This window comes from Epinephelus fuscoguttatus, linkage group LG13 (genome assembly GCF_011397635.1).
Source record: "Epinephelus fuscoguttatus linkage group LG13, E.fuscoguttatus.final_Chr_v1".
NCBI lineage: Eukaryota > Metazoa > Chordata > Actinopteri > Perciformes > Serranidae > Epinephelus > Epinephelus fuscoguttatus.
In genome coordinates this window covers 26,886,663-26,911,675 of record NC_064764.1, presented here as the reverse complement: position 1 = coordinate 26,911,675, position 25,013 = coordinate 26,886,663, and the positions used below count along the sequence as shown (strand labels likewise).

The window sequence follows — 25,013 nt, the reverse complement described above, 5'->3', positions numbered from 1 at the left end:
TGTTATCTCAGTAAGTTAAATGTTAACGGATGTGTAAAGGAAAGAAATTTGAATTGGACTTTAGAGATTAAAGCACTATTATAGCTGTCAAACATTGTTGCATGTGTATATACTGCACATCCTGCACTTCATGCTTTAAAAAGTGCTCCATTTCTCTTTGTTCCGTTACTATGATTTTCATCTCAAGATTGTTTTTTGATTCATATTTCCAGTGTGACCCAACCTTTTCTGGCATGTGACCCTTTAAGGCCCTGATCAGACAGGTTGCAAAACGCGGGGCACACCTCACAGCCTTTTTTTATGTTAATCCCTATAATTTAAAAAAAGAGCAACTTGCTGCATCTTTTTTTTTTAATTCTCGCTCAGCAACCACTGAATCACCTGTTATAGCCTAACTGTTAATTTTCGGTGAAGTTAACTCACAGATCTGTACCTTTTTTATTTTAGGCAGTATTAATTACTATTAATATTTATTTCATTTTAGCTAAGATTAGGGCTGCCACGATTAATCGACTAGTCGATGACTAATCGACTATTAAAATAATGTGTGACTATTTTAGTAGTCGACTAATCGGTTTGAGTCATTTTTCATAGAAAAGTACTATAAAAGTACCACAAAATGCTCTTATTGCAGCTTCTTATGTTCAGATATTGGCAGCTTTACACACTCTCCCGTGACAGTGAACTAAAACCCTTTGGCGTGAGTACGAAACAAGACATTAGATGACATAATTTTGGGGTTTGGGAGAGACAGACCGACATTTTTCAACATTTTAACACATTTTTCGATGAAATGATTAGTTGACTAATCGAAGAAATAATCGACAGATTAGTCAACAATGAAAATAATCGTTAGTGGCAGCCCTAGCTACGATTGGTGAAGTCATTTAGTGCCGGGTATCCCTTGTGAATGTTGTCTCTTCTTGTCCACCACAGAGGGCCCCACTCTCAATTCATCCCAATGGAGAATGGCGAAAAAAACATATACTGCATAAAAATAATTGATGTAGCTACTGTGCCACCCATTGCTTTGTGGGCTGCTGTTTGATGCCTGAAATTTGTCATTTTGGCCGTCGCCATCCTGTTTTTTTGGAGCCAGAAAACACCATATTTGGATGAGAGGGTGGATCTGACTTATAGACTAGCTGTACCTTACAGTCTGTCACTCAAAGCAGCCCTGCCCTTGAATACACATAACTTTAAGCCTTGATAAAATGTTAACGTGAGTTATAAAAAGCTACACTCCTCGTACAGTTGTCTTGACGGGGGAAATTAGCTATAGAGACCAAAGCGTTTTTATGTACCGGGCTGTAAACATATTTATATCGGCTATAAAGTTGGGCATTTTAACATGGTGGTCTATGGGGGTTGACTCATTTCTGGAGCCAGCCTCAAGTGGCCATTAGAGGAACTGCACTTTTTTGACACTTCTGCGTTTGCTTTATTTTTTAGCCGTAGAGGTTTGTGTTTGGAAAAAACGCACATGATATCAGGCACTTTTCCATTCTGAGCTGTAGTTTTTTAACTCAAGGTGTTCAGGGCGCTCTTGGAAGCTTCACTCATAGAAAACAATGACAAAAAGTTGCCCCATGCTGCTAAAAAGTGCTTTGTTTGAACAAGGCCTAAATCAGGCTTAAGACAAACCAATGTTCAGGGGGATGTGTATGTGTTGTGATAGTTCAGTTGATTTTCTGTTTTAGATTGTTTCATTTAAATAATTTTAGAGGTCTCAAGTTGTAACACTGCAGTATTTCACACACAGATAAGAGAAATGTGGAAAAATAAATACAATTCCCAGTGGGATGTTTGTTTTATATTTTCCTGCTTTCATAATAACATCATGACCGCTTAAATTCGTCCTGCAACTCCTCATGAGACTCCTCATGTCCAGATACCCAGATCAGGAGCCTCTGGTTTAGTCTCTATAAAATGTCTTATTTTGTTTTGAATGACATATTTTCTCATAGCCCAAAGTGACATCTGCACAATGCTTTTTTTTTTAAAATCAGTTTACAGTTATACAAAATGAAAAAAGTCAGCAAACACTCACTTGAGAAGCTGGAGTCAATGAATGCTTGGTTCAGAATAGTCAGTGGTTCATTTTCTGTCAAATAACTAATCGATTTAATGAACTTCTCCTTCTAGCATGAATGTAAACTCTAAAGTAAATATCTGTTTGTTAACAGGTCAACACTATATCCTGGAACGACACAGGTGAATATCTCCTGTCGGGGTCAGACGACACCTTTTTGGTTATCTCCAACCCGTACAACAAAAAGGTAGGTGGTGATTAATAAAGTGACAACAGATATGCACACTGAAAATATCTCACTGTATGAAAGAACAACAAAAGGAGGCAAATTAACTTTTGTCTATGAATGAAAAGCAGATGACGCCGACTATTTTACAGCTACATTTGTCATTTTAACTCTTTTTTCTTTAATTTAAAGAAAAGCCAAATCATTAGACTTAATCTCTGTCAGCTACACGCTATCATGTCACTTGGAAACACTACTAATACAAAAATGATGTATCATAGAATCTCTTTTTTGCACTTAAAGCACATTTTTTGTGCACAGCAGATGTCCTAAATAAATTAAAAAAGACGAACTCACTAAATCTGATTAATCACTTATTCATATTAAGGATTTTATTCAAGGATTTTTTTTTTTATTTGGGATAAAATGTGATGACAGACATTCAAAACTTCATAAGAAAACTTCAACAGAGGCTTCAAATTTTAAAAAATGATGTTCGGTACAGCCTTTCGTTACTTCCCAGCACTTCCCATCGTGTATTTTTGCCTCTCTTCTTCAGGTCAAGAAGTCAATACGTTCAGGTCATCGGGCGAACATCTTCAGCGCTAAGTTCATGCCCCACACCAACGATCAGGAGATCGTGTCCTGCTCTGGAGACGGCATCATCTACTACACAAACACAGAGAAGAGTCCTGAGCACAACCGACAGTGTCAGTTCACCTGCCATTATGGGACAGCTTATGAGGTACTGAACACAGGAAACACTGGTCAAACATCTCACAGAGCAAACATATCTTTCCTCTTCATGGTTTCCGTCTCCTAACCTCCTCCCTTTCTGCTTTGTCAGATTATGACGGTACCAAATGACCCCTACACGTTTCTGTCGTGTGGAGAGGACGGCACGGTGCGATGGTTTGACCTCCGCACGAAGACGAGCTGCACTAAAGAAGACTGCAAAGATGTACGGTGACAGCTTTGATGTTTTTTCTTCTCAGTTGTTTTATCATGCATTGACACTAAGGGTGGGTGGGGCAGTCTCAGTAGGTGTTTTTGGACCAAATAGTTCTGTAGAGGTCCCCGAGAACGTCCTTGTCACGTTCAAAATCACAGTGTATTTCATCTGTAAAGCCTGGACTTTGCTGTTAGTCCATTTGTCTGTCTTTTCTTCCTTTTTTGTCCATTATGAGCAGCTGTTGCATGTTTTCATGGCTCACGGGTTTTAAGAAATGGCGGCTTTGTTTGCTCTATCACTGAAAACTTACGTCTGGACCAATCAAAGTACACTTGCATCACTCACAATGCCTCTTGTGTCAGGAGAGTACCTAATGTGAAAAGAGTGGTGCAGCTGTGTTAGCATTTTAGCATATCCTGTTCCCTCGTGTCGAAGTCAGTTGGTTTTTGGTTAGGTGACTGAAGTAAGGTCTGTGGTTCACACAAGCTGAAGAGTCTTTCACATTTTGTTCTACAACACAAAGTATAGCCATAAATACCCCCGTGGTGAGATATGAGGCTTTCAGGTGTCTTTAAAAAGGCAGTTGCTAACAAGAGGCGAAATGAGACTACAGCTCTTTGGCTTTTGGCTCTTGGACTTTGGCTGATTCATTTGGTATTGAAGACCTCCCACTTTTCTAGTATGAGTTTGTCCTCAGTATCGTTCTTCACAAACAGCTCTCTGCCTCTGGAGCAATTCAGAAACTGTTTTATTGGCTTGAGGCCAGGTTTCATCAGTATGTGCGTGTGTGTGTTTGTGTAGATTGCATTGCATCTTCTCATATGTCCTGCTCTAGATCACTGTCTGTGACCTTATACTGTCAGAGTAGTTTTACCAGACTCTGTTACCTCCCTCTTAATTACCCTACAACCTGTTAGTGTAACAAGTGGACTCGGGGATGTAACTAATGATTATTTTCATTATCGATTAATCTGCCCAGTATTTTCTGACCAATCTCTCAGAGCCCAAGGTGGTGTTGTTAAAAGGTTTTATCCGCACCCATTAGTCCAAAAATCCAAATATGTTCAGTTTACTATCATATATGACAAGAAGAGCATCAAATTGTCCAATTTAAGAAGCATTTATACAGCAAATGTTTGGCTTTTTTGCTTTAAAGATTATTAAAACAAGTGGAAATCCAAAACTGGAAAATGACAAATACTTTGGAAATATTTTTTAAATATTTTTTATATTTATATATTTTATATTTTTTTTATAAAAATGTTTAAAGAATTTTTTTTTAATATTAAAATTTTTTTTTTATCCTTTTTTAATATTTATTTATTTATTTATTTTTTCAGCTGGATCAAACTGTAATGATGTCCTCTATATCACTGTACGTGCTGGTTATTAAAATGCCTCCTCTGTTGGTGCTGACTTTGTGATTTCGTTTTTTAATCCTTTCCTTTTGTGTTTGCTTTGATTTCAGGACATCCTGATAAACTGTCGAAGGGCAGCGACCTCTATTTCCATTTCTCCTCTGGTGCCGTACTACCTGGCGGTGGGCTGCTCTGACAGCTCCGTGCGGATCTACGACAGACGCATGTTGGGCACCAGAGCGACAGGTAAACTGTCCTGCAGGCTGACAGCATCACTCAGCTCCTTCTTTCTTTATATTTATGTTGACATATTAGAGTCACTCTGAGTTTTAGGCTCGCTGTATGGTTTTCCAGAGGCATATCTCTCCACCTCAGCAACCAGACACTTACAGACTCTTTGTCTCATCTCCAGGTAACTACATGGGCCGAGGGACGACGGGTATGTGCGTGAGGTTCGTCCCCACTCACCTTTCCAACAAGTCGTGTCGTGTGACGTCTCTCTGCTACAGCGAGGACGGTCAGGAGGTGCTGGTCAGCTACTCCTCAGATTACATCTACCTGTTTGATCCCAAAGACGACCAGGCCCGAGAGCTGAAGGGTCCGTCTGAGGAGAGGAGGGAGGAGGTGAGTGCACAGGGTGACTTGAGTCACGCAGCTCTCATCACATCACACATCACATGAGTCCTGATAGGAGCTGTGTGTTTGTAGTTATGTGGCATCATGGCTGTATGGACGGTGATGTCTGTCAGCCTGTGTGTTAGTCCACTGCTTTGATCCAGGCTGAAATATCTCAACATCTTCTGGAGGGATTGCCATGACACTTGGTTCAGACATTCATGTTCCTCACAGAATAAATTATAATGATAATTTGGTGATCCTCTGACTTTCCGTGTAGCACCATCATCAAGCTAATTGTTAATTTGTGCAGTACTTTGGGTTATGATAACGATGCAAAATATCTGATTTTTGCAGATAAGCCAATATTGTCCAACTCATTTTGACCGATTGCTGGTGCCTCTATATCTATATAATTTTTCCACCTCATTGCAGAAAACATCGAGTCTCTCCTTTAGAGAATAAACATATTATTTCTACTCTTGTGATGGCCGACTGGAAGATGTGGACATGAAATATAATGCTTTTCACTAGGCAAAATAAGAAAACTGCTTTAATTTAGGTTACATGTAAATTATGCCATTTTGGGTGGTGCTTTCCCTGAAACAATCCTGACAGCATCAAGGGCAAATCTCACCTATTTCAACTAATTAAAATTACATAGTTAGGGACGCCCAGTAGCTCCGTGGATAGAGCAGGCGCCCCATGTCTGAAGGCAGTGTCCTTGCCGCAACCTTTGCTTCATGTTGTCCCCCCTCTTCCTCCCATTGCCCCAAACTGTCCCATCATTAAAGGCAGAAAGCTCCAAAAATAATAATAAAATAAAAAGGTTACATATTAAAAACGTCATCTTATTGGCAGAGATTTTTATTTCAGGCTAACTCAGGATACTAACAATGTGCCAATATCTCATACATCTCTAGTTTACGACCAAGTACCTGCAAAGGCAATGACATTCCCATCAGCCTCAGCTGTACTTTGTGTTTAGTGCTAATTAGCAAATGTTTGCATGCTAACACACTAGCTAACAGACAAGTAGTTTCAGCTCTAATCACCTGAAAAGAAGAATCATTGTATTTTTGATACTTAGAATGAGAAGTTTATAGCTACATATGGAGCAGGTCGTCTTCCACAGAGTCAGCCATGTTGTTTTTTTTTTATCAGCCACCGTAGGTCTGCTACATGCTTGGCACACTGGAGTAGTTTCAGTTCTACAACCTCACCACTAGATGCCGCCAAATACCACACACTGTACCTTTAAAGAGATAATTCAAGGCCATTTGAAGTGAATTTGTTTGAGGTGCTTATCCATACTCAGTAGATGTCTGTCAGCAAGCCCCCAGTTTGGAGAAGCAGGCAGAAATACCGACACGTAAGCTATAAGCAGTGTACCGCTGTGGAGTGGGGGGTAGAAAACATGCTTTAGGTTCTAAGTGTATGCTATATTTAGAGTGTTTCCACCACTTTACCTTGCTGTCAGATGATTACCGACAGGGAACTGAAGCTGTCATATTGCTCACTTCAGTGTATCGTGCATTTGAACTGTTATTGATTTAGATGGCTATGTTTTGCTGCTTCCCCCGTCCAACACAAGTACATTGCTTAGCTTCCGTGGTCATACTCCAGCCTGTTTCAACAAACTGGGTGCGTGCCAACTGATATTGTCTGTAATACACTGACTATAAAAAAGAACCTCGTACAACCTCACGTCAAAAAACGATCCCTTTAAAATGGTTTAACCCTGTGTAGTCTGCATATTATAAGACCAGTATTACCCAGCTGTTACTACTTTTATCTGTTCACCATAGAAAATAAACATGCGCACTTGTGGTTGAGTGTTGTCTGACATGTAGGCAGTGAAAGGGCTGTTTATTGTAAACAAACACAATAAGAGACCTTGTTGCGGCTGTCAGTTTCTCTAAAAGCACTGCAAACATCAGGGCTATATCTGCACTGGCTGATGCAGCAGAGTGGAGCAGATGACCCTGAAGAACAGAGGAGAGAGGAAGAAACACAGTGATACGGGGAAAAAAGGCACGATTGATACTGATTGAAACCAAATCTAAGACGTTTATTTAATCTGTTCTTCTTTAGTGTTTTTTTTTAAATGTATCTGGGTCATCATGTTTACTGTGAGTCCTGGTCTTCACGTGTGTGTGAATGTGCTGGATCATGCTGCCAGTGTTTGAAAGCCTCGTGGTGAGTTCAGCTGTGTCGGGATGCAACCACCACACGCATTCCTTTCCAAATACAGCGACCGACGCAGGCAGTGTTCCTCTATCCTCCAAAATAGTTCAGGCAGAGGTAGAGGGGATAGCCAAGCTGAGGCTCATTACCTCCCTCTCCCCTTTTTCCCTCCACCTGTAACCTCATTTCTTCAGGGTCTTTGGCTCCCTGTTTTATTCCACTATCTCTGTCAGCCTCTGCTCCTTTTCACCACCTCCAGCCCATAAACAGACCTGATGACATTTCCTGAGTGAAGCAGTTGATAGTCCCTGCACTAAGACCCCCTTTTTCTATTTCTGGCTCTCAGCCTGTTGCCCTGCAAAGAGAGCCAGGGGACTGGAGAGTGGAGGCAACCTCAGCCGAGCAGCCAGAAGGGAGGGGGCACTTTAAAGAGGACACTGACAGAGACAAGCAGTGTTTTGCTTTGGCAGCGGAGCTATTTTTGACCATGCTTTGACTGACAAACTGCTAATCTTTCCCTCTGTGTGTGTGTGTGTGTCTGTGCGTGTGTGTTTCCACAGCTGAGGCAGCCTCCAGTGAAGCGCCTGCGTCTACGAGGTGACTGGTCTGACACTGGACCCCGAGCTCGTCCTGAGAGCGAGAGGGAGAGAGACGGTAAGATCAGAGCAGTCGGCGCAGATACTGACGTGCATGTTCCTGCTCACTGAGGGCAAAGCCGAGCTCTCAAATTACTCATCCGGCTTCTGGGACAGTTTCCCAAGCACCCACCCCTTCTGATTTTTCCCTCAGTGTCTTTATTAAAATTTCCCCTCAATCACATTTAGCATTAAAGGGGTCCTATCATGCTCTTTTTTCAGGCCCATACTTGTATTTTGAGATTTTACTAGAACATACTGTATTTACAAACACTTTCTTTTCCTCAAACTGTCTGTGCTGGAATACCTGTATTCACCTCTGTCTGACACCCTTTGTTTTAGTGCCTGTTTCTTTAACCCCCCTTCTTGAAATCACTGCAGTCCCCTTTGATTTGTCAGCATTTCTGGATCCCCTGTGTCTCAGCGTTTCTGCACCATCATTGCAGCCTGTAATTGATTTTATTGGCAGTCTCTACTGTTAAAAGTCACAAAGAAAAACTTCTAAACACAGCTGGACATATTCCAGCAGGAATATGATCTGATCTGAAATAGGGGCTAAATTAACAATATCGGCAACCGAGTTTACACGTTCTTTGACATTAGCATGTAGCTACATAAAGCAGTGAAGGCTACATACTGTAAACACTTGTGTGTCTGAAGCAGATCACCACATAAAGGATTCTGTCACGATCTGGGGCCGTATTCACAAAGCTACCTAGTGCTAAGAGTTGCTCTTAATAACAACATTCTAAGAAAATTCTTAGAATTGTGACGTTTTCTTAGAATTTCCCCTTAAAATTCACAGAGCATCTTAGACCTTAATAGAGCTCCTAAGGTGAAAAACTGTCAGGAGCAGGAAGGAGGAGTTTTAAGAGGTTTAAGAGTTTCTTAATCAGAGGAGAAAATGGTGGAAACACAAAGAGGTCGGAGAAATATTCTTCAGACACTGGATGACAGTGAGTTAATGAAATGCCACAGATTAGATTGTGCAGGTATAATATATGTCGTCGATTTCATTAGGGGAACACACACATGTCCCACCTAACGCAATAACGTTATAATGCCTCAAATAAAATGATCACAACACTAAGATATTTGGAGAACGTTAAAAATGCAACAGTGCGGCAGTGAGGACTTGAGTCTGTCTCAACCTTCCATCAGCAGTGATCACACTAACAATGACAACACTTTCAGAGTCAGCAGTTCATCTCATTTCCACTGAGTGTCCACACAAAAGGGCCCGTCTGTGACAACCAATTACATCTGTTAAAAGAGTGTATCATACTTAGCGACCATCAAACTACAACTCCTCAGTAAGATAAAAATTTCTGTCCTGTTCTAGCTTAGATTTGTTCTAAGAACTTTCCTAAATCACTCCTAAGGGAGAAATATTCTCCCTATAATATTCTCCCTTGAGTATATTCTATACTCAAAATGTTTAGCCTAAGTCAGGAGCTCTCTGAGAGTGTTCTCAGAATGTTTGAGAGTCCAGCCCCTGACGTCAAAAGTAAAAATATTCAGAACGGTCTGACGCCTGAGGTTTTTGTTCACAGGGATTACATTTACATTTGTTTACCTCATTATTTGAAACTTTGGTTACATTTACAATAAAAAATTGACATTGTAGCATTATGTATAGTGTAAGACAGAAAATAGGGAAAAGCATAATAGGTCCCCTTTATGTGAGCAGTTACAAGTGATGCCGCCACCAAAGAGTAGTATGCCCCTTCACGGAAAACCATGTCTGCGTTCCACTTCAATGTCAGTGTCACAATAACTGCATATCACACACACCTTTATTTCACTTTTTTCCCTTAGTCATCACAGGGTGACACTGTCCAAAATCCAAAACATAAGTCTTTTCTGAAGCTCCACATTAAAAACAACAGTCCTTTGAACTTATGTCATTCACATCTTGTGGCACATATCTGCCTCTGTCATGTTTGTTTTAATACATCAAGTGTTTTCTCTTATGCTCCTGTAGGAGAGCAGAGCCCGAACGTGTCTCTGATGCAGAGGATGTCAGACATGTTGTCCCGCTGGTTTGAGGAGGCCAGCGAAGCCCAGAGCAGCAGAGGAACTCGGCCTCAGACACGACCCAGAGGTGAGGTGTTAACTCCCTCTTTGGAACTGTCAACACTCAAACCAGACACACTTTACATTTATTATACTTGATAGCCTGACTTGTCCAAGGCTGTTAAAGTCCTTGAATTGCCTATATGTGTGTGTATTTGAGTTTTTCATAGCATGATGTGATATGATGGTGATTTTATGATACTATTTTTTGTAAATTATTTGTGCTGTTTTGTCTGTATGTTGTTGAGTTTGGGGTATCTTAAAGATACTGTGACTTTTACGTGTATTAATAATTTTTTATTGTCAATGGGTGAACAGGTCATAACGTAACCTAAACACAGACCTTTCTGACCGTCTTGACTGCCTGTAACAGCCTGAATTTGTTTTTGTATTTTCTTGTTTAAGGAACAGCTGTCCGTCCAGAGGGGGCGCCGAGCACTCCAGCTGCTCCTGCAGGAGGCTCCAGTCAGGAGTCCAGCGTCCCCGAGGGGCCTGTGGGGTCAGACGCCCCGGAGGTACCTGCCGATCCTGTTGCCGCCACTGCTGCCGCCATGCCTAAATCCACTTCCTCTTCCTCCTCAGGGTCGTCATCGACAGTCACAGCACCTCCTCCTTCCAGCTCCTCATCAGTAGAGAGCTCGGTCCCTTCCTCCTCCCCCCTTACCTCCTCGCCTGACTCAGAGCAGAGGAGTCAGAGCGACACCACTGGGACTCCAACGCCGACACCCACGCCAACGTCAGAACCCGCTCTCTCAGGTAAGCGGACTGTCACCTAAATGTTTGACACAAAAACAGAATTTCACATTTTACTCTTCAGCAGAGTGCGTAGGTATCCTTAGAACTGTGTGTGTGTGTGTGTGTGTGTGTGTGTGTGTGTGTGTGAGTGTGTGTGTTTGTGTGTGTGTGTGTTTGTTGGAGCCACTCCACTCAGCAGCCTCACGTCACTCTCTTTTACTTAAGCATCCTGTTGTCCTTCTCCTCCTTTATTTTCCTCTGCTCCCGATCCTCTCCTCACATCCTCCCCCTCCAATCTTCTAATCGTGCATTCACTCTCCCTCTCTTCCTCTGCCTCTCTGTCAGAGTACGGTCCTCATCGCCTGCCCATAAGTTTAGTGTGTAGGCGTTTGCAGAGGTTACTTCGGCTGGCCGACCCACCAGGACAGGGTGCGGCCCGTTCTTCTTCTTCTCCTTCCTCCTCTGCAGCCTCTGAGAGACGCTCACAGAGAGCTGCTACTTCTGCTGCTGCTGCTGAGACGCAACCCCGTACAGGTTACCCTCCCCTCCGAGCTCCCCCACCTCCCTCCATACGGGCTGTTCGCCTGGGCCCCCTCCCCTGCCATCTTCCCCTCTCTGTAGGAAAGGCAGACATGTTTTTGGAGACAGTCAGGCTCCAGAGAGACCCGGCCTTGCTAGAACTGACCACTAATCTCACAGTGATCCTCTTTCCATTTCCCAATAATGCACCTTGTGCTTATTAACCTCTACAGCCGTCACTGTGTCGCCTCTCCACTGTTTGCTCAGCCCTTCACTCACTAATGCTCTCACTCCATCGCTCCACTTGTTGCTTGAGTTTTCACCCGAGTGGCACCAGACAGTGTGAAGCTCTGCTTTGGCGTCCTCATGGCTCATGTGGTTGTTCACTCATGTTTTAATGATACATGCTGATCAGCTGTCTGGACTGTTGGGCTGGATTCACTGTGGTTTGATCTCAGGCCTAGTTCACATGTGCACAGGTATTTTTTTTAAAACATAGATTTTTTTTACACGGGTCGACTGGGAATTTTTGGCTTGTAACGGCAGAGTGTGTAAGAATTTGTTTTTATTTGTTTGGAACCACAATGAGGCAACGTGTCATGCAGTGGTGGAAGTGGGCAAAATAGTTGTTGCTCTAACCTTACCAACAGGACTTTTTACATGTTTACACCTAAATGTACAGTTACTTTTTCACTAAACTGAGGAACAGAGGCGTCAGAGAGTGATACAGTAGGGCTGGGCGATATAATGACTGTGTATGATACATCGATATAAATTTAGACAACACAGGTTATATGGATATAGGGTCAAGTTGCGTTACATAATGGGTACCAGTGTACATCCCTCTCACACTCTCGGCACAGCTCCGCCCCACTCACTCACTCACTCACTCACTCACTCACTCACTCACTCACTCACTCACACAAGTTCTCCATCAACACTGAAAGAGACACAGAGCTGCTCCTCTGTTTTATCTGTCTGTTCATTAGTCTACAGTGCCACATCGGTCTATATGTTGCACGTGCTACGCTAAACCAGTGATGAATGAAATGTCCCCAGTAGCACAGGTGCAATCCAGTGCTGTGCTGCTAGTTTGTGTGCGAGGCAGATCATAGCGCGTCGCCGTTCCTCTTGGTAGTTGTAGTCTGCTGTGTGACACTGAGACAGCGCCTGGATGCAGGTGACAGATGTGTTTTAAAAAATGCAGATGCTTCATATACAAGACATATATAACACAGACAAGGTGCCTCTCGCTCCTTCCCTCCCTCAGCCTCTCTGTTGAAACTCTGTGCATAAATACGATTAATAGCCTAAATAAATAACAATATTCAAATCATTTTTTAGCACTAGATTCATTTGAAAGGCTGTGGGAAACGATTTTGTAACAGCCCTGCTATTTATTTTATATAATCTCTCATTAACATGTTGTGCAGCTGTATATTTTTAAACAGGGAAATAAAATCCCTGTCTTTGAGTTTTATTTTGTTAGTCTGTATTTATAAAAGTGCCTGTGACATCCCAGATGTGGCTTTGACTTGCAGCTGAAAACATGTCACCCATTTCATAGAAAATACCGAGATATATATCGTGTATCTCCAGTCAGCCTGAAAATACCCAGATATGATTTTTTCCTGTATCGCCCAGCCCTACGATACAGACATCACTGCTCCAGGTAGTTTTCCGGCAATTACTTTTTTTAAGCTTCTGATTGGTCACCATCTTTTTCAAGCTCCAGTTTATTGTTAGAAACCTTACAGGTTGCAAAAAGCAGGAACGAAATATAGTGCCTCCGAAATGTTTGTGCGCCTTTATTCACATAGACACCCAGTCCGTCTTCTTCTTTGCGTGTTTGGCCAACGTGGCTTTAGGATTATATCACCGTCTCTTGGTTTGGCATTCACTTGACAGCACTTCAGTTGTGTTTTTGCGCTTTCACTTGGACGGATTTTTTTGGAGGAGGAAAAGCCCTGTTTTGGAAAACACCAGTGTACGTGTGGACAAGTCTTTTCTCAAACTTGGGAATCGTTACTAAAGCCCTTTTCAGACATGGAACAACATAACTGGCTTCATCTACTGTATCTGGTAACATGATGCGTTTTCGTCATTCCAACGTTCTGTCGGTAACTCTGCAGAAAGAAACACAATGTTCTGGAGAACAGTTAGCTAAAAGTTAAAAAGTAAAGATGTGACAGAAGGAAAGTTTTCTCAATTTCTCACTATTCTCTCTCGGGCTGCATCAGTGATGGTTTTTCAGACTTATTTTGGAGTTAATTAGTGAGCTTAGTGAGCTCGGCAAAGTGAAGCCACTCGTACATTTTCCCAGTTTCATAATTAATTACAAGGAGAATTCAGCTGCCAACTTTTAATTTTACTTAGTGCACAAGCATCTAATGACAAGATGTTAATTTGGGACATTTAATTCCTGTTATTATCACGTGCTGTGTACAAAGGGTGTTGGGCTGGATATTAATTTATTCATCCATGTAGTCCAGTGATAATTGGGGTTGTACAGATTTTTTTTAATGGTTTAAAAAAATGTACAATCATAGTCTTTCTCTTCTGTAGGGTTTGTCTCGATAAGATTGCAGTTGTGACTTTTACGTAAAAAGGACTGTGATTTATTCAGACATGAGAATGACGTGCAAAATTGCCACTGCATTGACATAACAAGCTGAATGTCTGAAAGGGGCTTTACTGGACCAGTCATTGATTGAATAAAGGGCGATTGCTTGTATTGTCAATGTTGAAACCAGGCTGCACTGATAGCTAGATGAGAATCTGGGCTTTTGTTTAATCATTTAAAAAATAAGTGAGTTATTTGGGTTGTTCAGAGGTTTAAAAGCAGGCCGAGTGTAATTATGATGTATTTTCCGTTGTGTTGTCTCACAGTGAGCTTTATGGTTACTTTAACATTGCAGGAATTAACCATTTTATAAACAGGACATGTCAGAAGCATGTGTGAACTTGTCATGTTCTTGTTTTTGTTCAAACTTACTAAACTCTGATACTCATTTTACACAAACAGTGAAAGTGAAATTATCAGATGAAGCTTTTTCTCCTCCTTTGGCTGATTTTACAGCTCCTCCTGCTTGGCCTTGGATCGATTTTATTTTTTTAACATGACTTTAAAGTTTTTGTTTTTTCCTCTCGTGCGTCTTGACTGTGTTGAGCCCTCAGGTTTGACCTCTGTGTCCGATGTTCAGTCGGTCTCATTTGTGTTCCAGATTCCCCCTCGTCTGTGGTAAACAAACAGCTGGGATCCATGACTCTCGATGAACAGCAGGGTGCGTCCTATCCCCCCCCCCGACCCCCACCCCACCCTGCTACTCGCTTTGTCTTCTTCACCCTCCCTCATCAACATAAACAGTTTCTCTGTCTGTCCTCCATTGTTTTCATGCTTCTTATTCCTCTCCATCCACCACTTTACTTTCCCATTATTCCCATTACTCTCTCATTATCTGTCCAGACACACATTTATGTGCCAGCAGATTGACAGTGTGCCTATCTTACCCAAGTTACTTTGACCTTTGAACATTAGATCAATAATTATTATTAGTCATATATTTATCTTAATCACTGTCATAGTGTCCTTCACTATGACAGTGATTAAGATAAATATATGACTAATAATAATAATAACATTAGATCAATAAATTTAGGGGGTGTTTTCATGTCTAAACAAAGGAAAATAAATACATAAAAAATTATAATAATTTCAGTAATAAAGTCATACTAATGTAACCTAATGTAATTAATTAAAATATATAAATAATAATAAATAAATATAGTTTTAAGATACTAAAAATACTACTACTACAAATAATAATGATAATAATAATAATAATAATAATAGTAGATAATTAATGAAATATAGACAATATGCAAACTGGTATTTTTGTATTTCCCACTGAATTAATTAAAGGTGTTTTGATGTTGAAAACAAAGGAAAATAAATACATAAAAAAATAATAATAATTATCTAAGTATTAAGATAGAGAGAGATTACATAAAAAAGACAATATGCAAAATCTTGTATTTTCGTATTTCACACTGAATTAATTAAAGTAAAGTTTTGATGTTGAAAACTAAGGGAAATAAATACATTAAAAAACTAATAATAACAATAATAATCTAAGGAATAAAGTCATACTAATCTCTGAGGTTTTTCAGAGGTGTCATGGATATTCATCAAGAGATACTGTGTGTGTGCTGTATTATCTATCTGAATATTGACTTATTTACATTGATCAGTATGCATGGTGCAGGTGGAGGACTGCGTGAAAGTTGGCTTTGAGAAATAGTCAGAATTTGGCTAAAAGAAAAAAAGAGGAAAGTAACAACCCTGGGCCCAAGGGGAAATTGGACATATGAAAAAAGAGACAAAGTAAAAGAGAAGATTAAGTAAATAGAGAAGATAAGAGGAAAAGTAAAGAGAAATAGGAATAAAAAGTTAAAGAGAAAAAAGCCGCAGATTTGAACAAAAACCCTCTGGGAGGCGATTTTAGATGGGCCTAAAATCCTGGAACATCACTAGGTGAATTTCAGGTCAGTTCTAGGAACTGGAGGTATAGAATGGAAAATTCAATTGTAAGGACCCTTAAGTTAAACTACTTTCACCTGTACTTAAAGGGTCAATTCATCCAAACTACAACCAACCTGTCTCCAACAGGCTTTATTGGATTAGCTGTTTGTCACTTGATCTGACACCAAGTCAATATTGTTTATGTTAAAACTGGGCTGCACTGATGACTACAGCCTTAAAAGTCTTAAATTCAATTTTCTAAATATTTTTTCCAAAAAACCATCTCAAATTTGATTTTTTTAATGACTTAACCTCCACAAACATTTCATCTAATTTAATGCGTCTTTTAATTTCTCAGGCTCTTCAGTGTGAAAGTCCACATTCCTGATGTTACAAATATTTAAACCCCCACTGAACCTAATGCTGTCTTTTATTTTATACTTAACTGTTGGAACAATGTAGATTAACCCAACTCAAGTTAGTAACCATATACCTACATTAACCTACCTCTGCTCAGGACCAGACACATTCTACTTAGCTTTATACTTACCTGCAGTGTTTGAATAAGAAAAAGATGTTTTGAGAAATTGTGCAAAAATCAGTAGTTATTTTGGTTTAAAAAAACATCTTGAAAAGGTCTTCAAAGGCATTAAAGTGTCAGATACCTGTAGACACCTCGGACTAGATGAGAATTTGGGCTAAAAGTAAATCTCTGTTCAGCTGACCCACTAAAAATACATACAATAAGCTTATTTATATTGGTCCAAGTCTAATTCTCACCTGAGAGGCTCCAACTAGGGTCTGGGTGTCATGGAGAAAATCAAATCTCAATATTTTTGACCAAATATCTCCAAATTAACATTGCAGTGATAATTGCAGGGTTGACTAGTGGTTTTGATAAATCATCAGTAAGCTTGCATATACAGTAATGATATCAAGTGGATAAAGGCAAATAATAAAACAGCTACAACAGTCTGATAAATTCAGAAAATGACATCACTTTACTGTAATGCAGCCTTTAAAACCAGGAAGAGAACACTTACAATATTATGATATCCAAAATCTAACACGATATCTAGTCTCACATTACAGTATAAATATAATATTGATGTTTTGCCCAGCCCTGCTGGAACAAATGAGTTTTTAGCATTTTAACTAAGAAGGTTAATAGATTATTTACACAGCTGCAGATGAAGTTTCTGTTCTGAGTTACAGTATTTTTGAGGCTTCTTCTTTCACATTAATACAGCCATGATCAATGTAGTTTTTCTTTAATTTCCAAAGCTAAAACATTAAAAGCTGAACATGTGCCACGCTCCCCCAGACACAGTGTTACTGTTACTCTTGACAACACACAGATGTCGCTGTCATGAGTTTTAATTGGGAACTATGTTGTTTAAAAAGTCAAATGAATTGTCCTCGCCACATTAAACACTGACTATAAACCAGTTTGTTGCTGTAATAACCAGCTGAGGTGTGTGATGATCCTTCAGGGGCTCTGACTTGTGTATCTTGTGTCTTGATGTGTTCGTATCTTGTTGCTGTGGCTGGTGGTTGTCGTCTTTTACAGTGTGTCCACCTTCGTCTGCTCTGTTAATGTCCGCTGCATGTTTGTGCTGTTGGTCAGTGTGAAGTGTCGCAGTAGATGGTTGCATGTTTCTAACATGCTTTTAAACTGCCGTTAACATGCTGCTAACAACAGGAATAAAAAGATTTTTAATCACAAGTATCATCAGAGCAGAGTCGCAGTGAATCATTCTTGTTTGCTCTGCCTGTGTGTCTTCCTCTCAGGAGCAGCAGAAGCTGCAGCTTCGCCTCCTGATCAACCTGTTTCTGCACCAGTCAGCACCAGCGCTCCCACAGCTCCCACTCCTCCCACAGCTCCCATCACCACAACAAGCGGCACCAGTAGACCCAGTGCAGCAGAGCCAGTCCTCAGCCTACACTACAGTTCAGAGGGAACCACCACCAGCACCATCAAGCTGGACTTCACTGATGAGTGGTGAGGAGATAAAATGACTTTCTGAAATCATTGTGACAGTTTTTAAAATCACATTTATAGTGTTGAGTGTCAGCGTGGGTTTTCTCCAGGTACTCCACCTTCCTCCCATAGTCCAAAGACATGCAGGTTAACTGGTAGGTGTGAATGTGAGTGTGGATGGTTGTCTGTGGCTGAATTCAGATGTCCACCTTCTGGACTTGCAAACCTCATGACTTCAGACATACATACTGTGAAGAGTTCACCATCATCATGTAAAGTCTGCAAGGGTAGAGACCGCAATCTGCTGCCCTCAAGACTATTTTACTCATTGCCATGGAAATGTTCCTGCGATGATTACAGTCATTGTAACTGCTGTCATATTCTGTCTGCTCATCGGTCCCTGCAGATAATAAGATATAAATCTCATGTATAGGGTTGGTCTGTGAGTGAACACAATTCATTTCTGTATAACATACAGACTGCAGACATTCACATACAGAGATTTTGTAAATGGGAGCTGGGCTATGACTAAAAATATATACATCATTTTTGTTTTTTTAGTTGTCTGTTGAAAAAAATACAACTACCTCGTCACATACGTATTGCAATGATTGATGATGAATGATGATGAATGATGATTGTGGGTAATTAATCAGTGAAGTCTGCTGAAGTCTGCTCCGCAAGCAGACTCTCGGGAAGTTTGAAGAAAGTCCGCTTCAGGCCCCTTGTGGACTGGTTGAATTGTGAATTTGGAGAGCCTTGAACACTCCCAGACTTCCCGTGAACATGCCGGCAAAGTCTGCGAGTCTGCAAGTGCAGCGAAATGCGGCCAGTTGGATTGAGCCCGTCTCTATCTGTCAGCCGGGTAATAGGGTGTCAACCTGTCCAAGGTGCACCAGGGTGCCTCTCGCCCAGTGTCAGCTGGGATAGGCTCCAGCCTCCCCATTATTCCTAACAGGATAAGCGGGTACAGAATTTTTATTTTTTATTTTAAATGATCATTTCTTCACAATTATCATCTCTGTTTATATAGTAGCTCTTTATTCCTGAAGCATGTAATTATGGACCCTCTAAATGCTGCCTTGCACCAGCTAATCAGTTGTAAAAAGTAAAATGATAGAGTACCTCATGCAAATTAAATACAAACCGATAGCAGGCATCACAGTCAACACTGTCAAACCCACCTGGCAGCAGCAACACCAGAGTGAGGACAGAAAAATCTCTCTAGACAAACACTGTTAGGAAGAAAATAGTGGAAAATATTGGGGTGCAGCTCTGAAAGGAGGTCTGTATCTCATGAAAAAATAATAACATGGAAAACAACTTTGCACTGCACATAAAACTGTTTATATCTGTAAACCTTCACTTTCTTTAAATGAATCTTAAAACATGTACAAGTGTGCAACAGTGTGCGTAGTTTCTGTTTCCTTCACAGCTCTGTGTTCACCCTTTTTGACTTTATTTTAGCACAAACGTTGTGGACACAGATACATTATTAGCATCTAACAGCAATTTCCTTTTCGAGGAACAATTAAAAAACCCTCAGAGGCCTGACAGACTCTCACTCCCTGTTTTCTTCTCCTCCACAGGAGCAGTAGCACATCCAGCTCTATGGGCAGTGGAGGTCCCAAAACATCTGAGGCTGTACAGAGCAAAGCGAGTGTGTCGACGGAGACTTCGGTGTCAGAGCAGAGTGAGTTCTTCAACATCATCTAAATCGCTCTGACAGAATTTGAATTCAAATTTAAGTGTTAATAGTGATGACCGATGTCACAGTGTAGTGGGGTACATCTGTACATTACAGCCAGAGACTGTTAAGTTAAACCACTGGAGGTCAGCAGAGACACGACTTTCAGGGGGTTTTAAGTTGCTCTTCAACTTCAGTATCTAAAGTAGGTAATTCATTTGAGTAAAATAATACACTGAGGAAATTGAGCCTTGTATAATAGGACAGACCTAAAGGAACTACTGCACAGACATGTCACAGAAGACACTTAAAATTTAAATAAATAAAAAAAAAAAAGTACAAAGTCTTCTACATGTATTTCCCCTCAGCTCCCTCTGACTCCTCAGCGCAGCAGAGTGCCCCGGCTGCCTCCACAGAGCCGCCGTGTGACGCCTCCTGCTCCAGTACGTCGGCTCAGGCCCCAGCGGTGGGTTCCTCTCAGGGGGACACTGTGACTTCTCCGCCAGCGGAGAGGAGTCAGCCGGAGGGTACGGAGGACACGTCAGGAGGCTGTAGGAGAGCGGAGCCCAGAACAGAGGAAGGAGAGGAGGGCCAGAGTCAGCCTGCACGGAGCCACCAGGACTCTGACGACAGCGACGACGATCCAATTCTCATCCCGTCAGCGAGGTTCAGAGGTCAGGGACAGAGGTATGTTAGACAATTCCTGCTTCTGTTCACTCACTACAAGCAAGAACACACCTCCTGTATTTGAATGGATTTGATTGTTTGTGATGCCTTCCCGTTGACTGTTTGACTACAAATATAGATTTAATTCCAGAGGGTCCGCAGTAGGAGATAGGATGATCAGGTAAAGTGTTTGCACTGAAAGCATCTAAACTGTCAGGTGTGTGACATGCAGCAGAGCATTAAAACTCAACAGCACATCTTGGTGAAGATAACGGGTTTTGTCTTGGTTTGGTCATTTCACTCACAGAAAACTAATACACAGCTAACTGTAGAGTTACGCTACATCCACACTGATAAGCTTTTGTTTTACAATGCTTAACTGTTGCTACGTTTATGTCTAGCGTCCACCTTCTGTGTTTGGGAATCTCCAAAACTGAGACCTTTGAAAATGCTACTGACCCTGTTTTAGTCTGAAGACTCTGGGGTTACGTTTTAGTCTGGACAGGCAGAAATGGAGACTATTGGAATCTATGACGCAGACACCCGCATTTGCTTCCCAGTTAGGTCATGTCAAGCCAGAACATGATAGTTAGGTCTACATATCTTTACTGATTTTAGTCTTTTTGTGTGGATAATGTTACTCTTTCCCCATCTCCATGACTTCGTCCTGTGATGGAAAATGCTTCTGGTACTGCTCGAATATGTCGCTCTATTTGCCATGACTCCGCTTTCCAACCTGTTTCCTCCACCTTGACCGACTTAAACTCATGTTACAGTACATGTCCACACAGGCATTTGTTGACATGAAGGGTCATGCCACTTCCCAGCATGGAGCACTCGGTAGGCGTTCCACCTGGCCCGTTGTCTGTCCCCTCCCAGATTTCAAACGGACCAACATGGCGGCTCATTTGTTAACTTTCTCTTACAGCTGCTCAAGCTGTCTTCATTTTAGATTGACTAAGTTAGTTTCAAAGTTTTTAGGGAAATTCCAGAGGTGGCGAGTCACACTGGACGCCCCTGATTTGCATGAATTAGCTTAGATTCAACTTCATGCAAAGGAGCGGATTCTCCGTCTCTCAAAATGCAACACTGCGCTACCAGAAAGCATAGCACAGCTGCTAACATAGACAGTGCATGGTGAAACGTGGAAAAGACAGATCTTGTGGACATTACTTTAAGTAACGTTTTTAATAGGGCTGCCCCCTGACTAAGAATTTTCCTAGTTGACCAACAGTCATCATTTAGGGCCATTAGTCGACTAGTCGCCCGCATGTTTACGATATTAATGTAATTATTAAATGATATATTGTGGGTGGGGCAACACAATGGTTTGAGAAAGAATAGTATCAGTAACATTGTTAACACTGTGCTACATTACAGAGAAATACAAACCATACTAATGAACCTTCATTAATATGAGCGAGCTGCCTGTTAATGACGCTGTGGGCTAATGGGCATGTAGCTACTTCCATGTTTCAGATGATATGTCATGTTTGTAGTCGACCAACGAAGATGAGTTTACATATCACCTTGGGTTCGTCCTTCACCTTCTCAAAATGATCCCACACTTTGGATTTCCTGCCCGACATGTTATTAACTAGTCTGTGGAATAACTGCAGGTACCAGCCCTGGAAATTAACGTGAACACTTCTTGTGTCTGTCCTTTCAAATTAAATTCCCACATGGTCCAGTCATAAAGGTTTTGATTTATTTTGACAAGACGCAGCTCATAATAGAGTTTCATGTTTTGTTTTTCTCCGTGACTAAGCGATCAATGAAATCATGAAAGCTTTTCGCCATCTTAGTAGCATTTTTCTGTAACTAAGCAGCCACCAGCAGAGTGAGATCTGCTTTCTGTTTGTGTTGTATGCTCAGTGTACATTATTGTGCATGTGATATGCGTTTTCAGGCTTCTTAGCATGGACAGATATTAATTCTGAAAGTGCTGAAACGAAATTATTTTGGTTTTAAAATGAAAACGTATTAGTGTGGATGTGGCCTCAGAGTGATGTGCATGAGTACTGACTTCACAGATGGTGTGAGAAGCAACATAACAGCAGCATTTTTAAGATTTTGTTCAGAGTAGAAGCTGAATGACCAAAGAATGTGTGCATGACGGAAATGAGCCAAACAGATAAAAAGCTTTCCAACTAGCTACTACACAAACCAGTGTGGATTTAATTCACCAGTGTCATGTCGCTAATAGAAAAGACTTTTCACAGATTCAGCTATGATGTGTTTTGCCTTTAAAGTGGCTGCTTTCAAGCTTTGGGTTTGTTTTTTGGTTGAATTGATTAAACCAGCACAAATTTCACTCAAGATTCAAAGCATGGGGTTCATGAGCATCAGAGACAGCATGGGCTTGTGTGTCTTTTTTTGCTTGCTTTAAAGTCACATGTATCTGTTATCTTGTGTTTGACAGACGCTCCGCAGCCGCTCGTATCCAGGAGCTGTTTCGCAGGAGGAAAGAACGACGGGAGATGGAAGAGAGCGAGACGCAGAACATCAGGAGACCCTCAGTCAAGATGGTTTACAAAGGCCACCGCAACTCCAGGACAATGGTACGTCTCTCACACTCTTTACATCATAATAGTTTAGAATGATACAGATATTTGCTTGCATTCTGTGTGTTAAATATGAAGCTGGAGCCAGGCGGCAGTTAGCCTAGCTTAGCATAAAGACAGGAAATGGGGAGGAAACAGCGAGCCTCAGCCTGTCTAAAATTCAAAAATACACTGACCATCACCTGCCAGAGGAGATCAGGGAAGCTAACACTGTGTCTTCTTTCAAGTTACTTTTAAAAACTCACTACACTGGGGCGTCGGTAGCGTAGTGGATAGTGCCGGCGCCCCATGTACAGAGGCGATGCCTCGCTGCAGAGGTCGCAGGTTCGACTCCGGCTTGCAACCCTTTGCTGCATGTCAACCCCCACTCTCTCTCTCTCTCTCACCCCAATTCAATCTGTCCTGTCCATTAAAGGCAAAAAGCCCAAAAAAATAATCTTTAAGAAAAAAAAAAAACTCACTACACTTACACACTGACATTCCACCACTGGTTCATAGTGTAAAAATTTAAAGTGGTTTCATTAATTTGATGTCCAGATAAAGGAGTCCTGTTTCTGGGGTAACAACTTCGTGATGAGCGGCTCGGACTGCGGACACATCTTCATCTGGGACAGACACACCGCAGAACACCTCATGCTGCTCGAAGCCGACAACCACGTGGTCAACTGTCTGCAGCCGCACCCCTATGACCCCAGTGAGTCCCTCCTCCACCTTCACTCTGCTCCAGGATATCCTGACAGTGTTACTCATGTTAACGAGTACTTCCTGGTCTGTTTCAGTTCTGGCTTCTTCAGGGATAGACTACGATATCAAGATTTGGTCGCCACTGGAACAGTCGCCATCTTTCAACAGAGTCCTCGCTAATGAGGTATGACTACAGAGAAAGTGATCTGTTTATTTAAGTGTGCAGCACCAAATGCTGCTCTGCTCATAAACCATAATTTACAGTGTTTTTTGGTTATATCCCCCCAAAAAAAGCCAACCAGTCTTTTACTAATATTTAATACCACTTAAACAAATCAGAATCATGGGGTGTGTGGTGGCTTAGTGGGAAGAGCAGGCGTTCTCTTTACGAAGGCAATGTCCTTGCTGAAGCCACCGCAAGCTTGCATGCCATCCCCTCACTTCCTCCCCCCATTAAATTCATGGTTCTGTATCTGACAGAAAATGAGATGTGTTTGAGGTTGAGAGTTTGTACATATGGAAATCTCTTTTGGTCAGAAACACTTTTCCCTTTCTTCCCCATCTTCCTGTTGTTTATCAGATTCAGCTTCTCTCATCTTTCTTCTTCTTTCCTTTCAAGGTAATAACTCGGAACGAGCTGATGCTAGAGGAAACGAGGAACACAATCACAGTTCCAGCCTCTTTCATGCTCCGAATGTTGGCCTCCCTAAATCACATCAGATCAGGTACACAGACATAAAACTTGTGGATATTTGTGCCTGTTAATACCCGGGTACAGAAACAGTTTAATACCTTTAATATCTGTCTTTCTCTTCTTTCAGATCGACTAGAAGGTGATCGCTCCGAAGGTTCAGGACAGGAAAACGATGACGAGCAGTAGCCTGCTGGCAATTTATTTTAAAGAAAACACTATTTCTTCTTGCTGTATAGCACTTGAAAACAGAACCTGAGATTTGTACAAGTATAGTGTAGAATACTTCCTTTTGAAAATTAGTGTAATTTCTAGCCCCCCCTGTGTTTTTTTAAGACGACTTTCTTACTGATGTTTCTGTATGAGGATGAACTACATCTGTGTGAATGCAAAAAGGCAAGGACGTCAGTATATATATATAAATATATATATATTAAGTGTGAGAATAATGGCGGCTGGTGTGCAAGGATGTCAAGTGCAATATTATTTTGTTAGGAGAAAGTGAGCTTTGATCAGTGTTAACGTGTGACATAATGAATTTGTAGCACAAAGCTATGAAATGTTGATGTGCTGCTTCGGCAGTTACGCATGTAAACATGGACTTTAAGTAAAAACATACTTGGAGAATACTTTAATTTTATTGTCAAAGACGGAGGAGAAGAAGCTGTGGTTCTTCATGTTCTTCAGGGACATGTCAATGAATTATAATACTTTTACAGAATTTGGAAAAAATAAAGCTATGGCATCTCAAAGATGTCTGCACCAACAGATACGCTTAAGATGACTGTGCATTAAAGTAACAAATTGAAAATGACCACCTAATGAGTTAACGCTAGACAGCAGAGCTCATCCATCACACTGCAGAAACAACTTGCTCTGTCAT

The 25,013-nt window shown here is 41.2% G+C and overlaps 1 protein-coding gene across 7 annotated transcripts in view; it reads left to right on the top strand.

Annotated features, from left to right (window-relative positions):
- dcaf6 (ddb1 and cul4 associated factor 6) overlaps window positions 1–24,898 on the top strand; it is a 37,078-nt gene extending 12,180 nt beyond the window's left edge. The window contains exons 3-21 of one of the 7 annotated variants that reach the window (XM_049594470.1): window positions 2,187–2,279; window positions 2,818–3,003; window positions 3,106–3,219; window positions 4,679–4,814; window positions 4,981–5,192; window positions 7,931–8,024; window positions 9,990–10,109; window positions 10,493–10,837; window positions 11,162–11,350; window positions 14,560–14,619; window positions 17,649–17,859; window positions 19,428–19,531; window positions 19,894–20,212; window positions 20,331–20,372; window positions 22,614–22,752; window positions 23,293–23,449; window positions 23,535–23,623; window positions 24,059–24,164; window positions 24,261–24,898. In XM_049594470.1, the coding sequence (XP_049450427.1) occupies window positions 2,187–2,279; window positions 2,818–3,003; window positions 3,106–3,219; window positions 4,679–4,814; window positions 4,981–5,192; window positions 7,931–8,024; window positions 9,990–10,109; window positions 10,493–10,837; window positions 11,162–11,350; window positions 14,560–14,619; window positions 17,649–17,859; window positions 19,428–19,531; window positions 19,894–20,212; window positions 20,331–20,372; window positions 22,614–22,752; window positions 23,293–23,449; window positions 23,535–23,623; window positions 24,059–24,164; window positions 24,261–24,319 (2,775 nt within the window). In that variant the 3' untranslated portion in view covers window positions 24,320–24,898. Of the gene's footprint in view, window positions 1–2,186; window positions 2,280–2,817; window positions 3,004–3,105; window positions 3,220–4,678; window positions 4,815–4,980; window positions 5,193–7,930; window positions 8,025–9,989; window positions 10,110–10,486; window positions 10,838–11,161; window positions 11,351–14,559; window positions 14,620–17,648; window positions 17,860–19,427; window positions 19,532–19,893; window positions 20,213–20,330; window positions 20,373–22,613; window positions 22,753–23,292; window positions 23,450–23,534; window positions 23,624–24,058; window positions 24,165–24,260 lie in introns of all 7 variants that reach the window. The other 6 variants (XM_049594471.1, XM_049594469.1, XM_049594475.1 and 3 more) reach the window with 6 other exon arrangements.
- The last annotated feature ends 115 nt before the right edge of the window (window positions 24,899–25,013 follow it).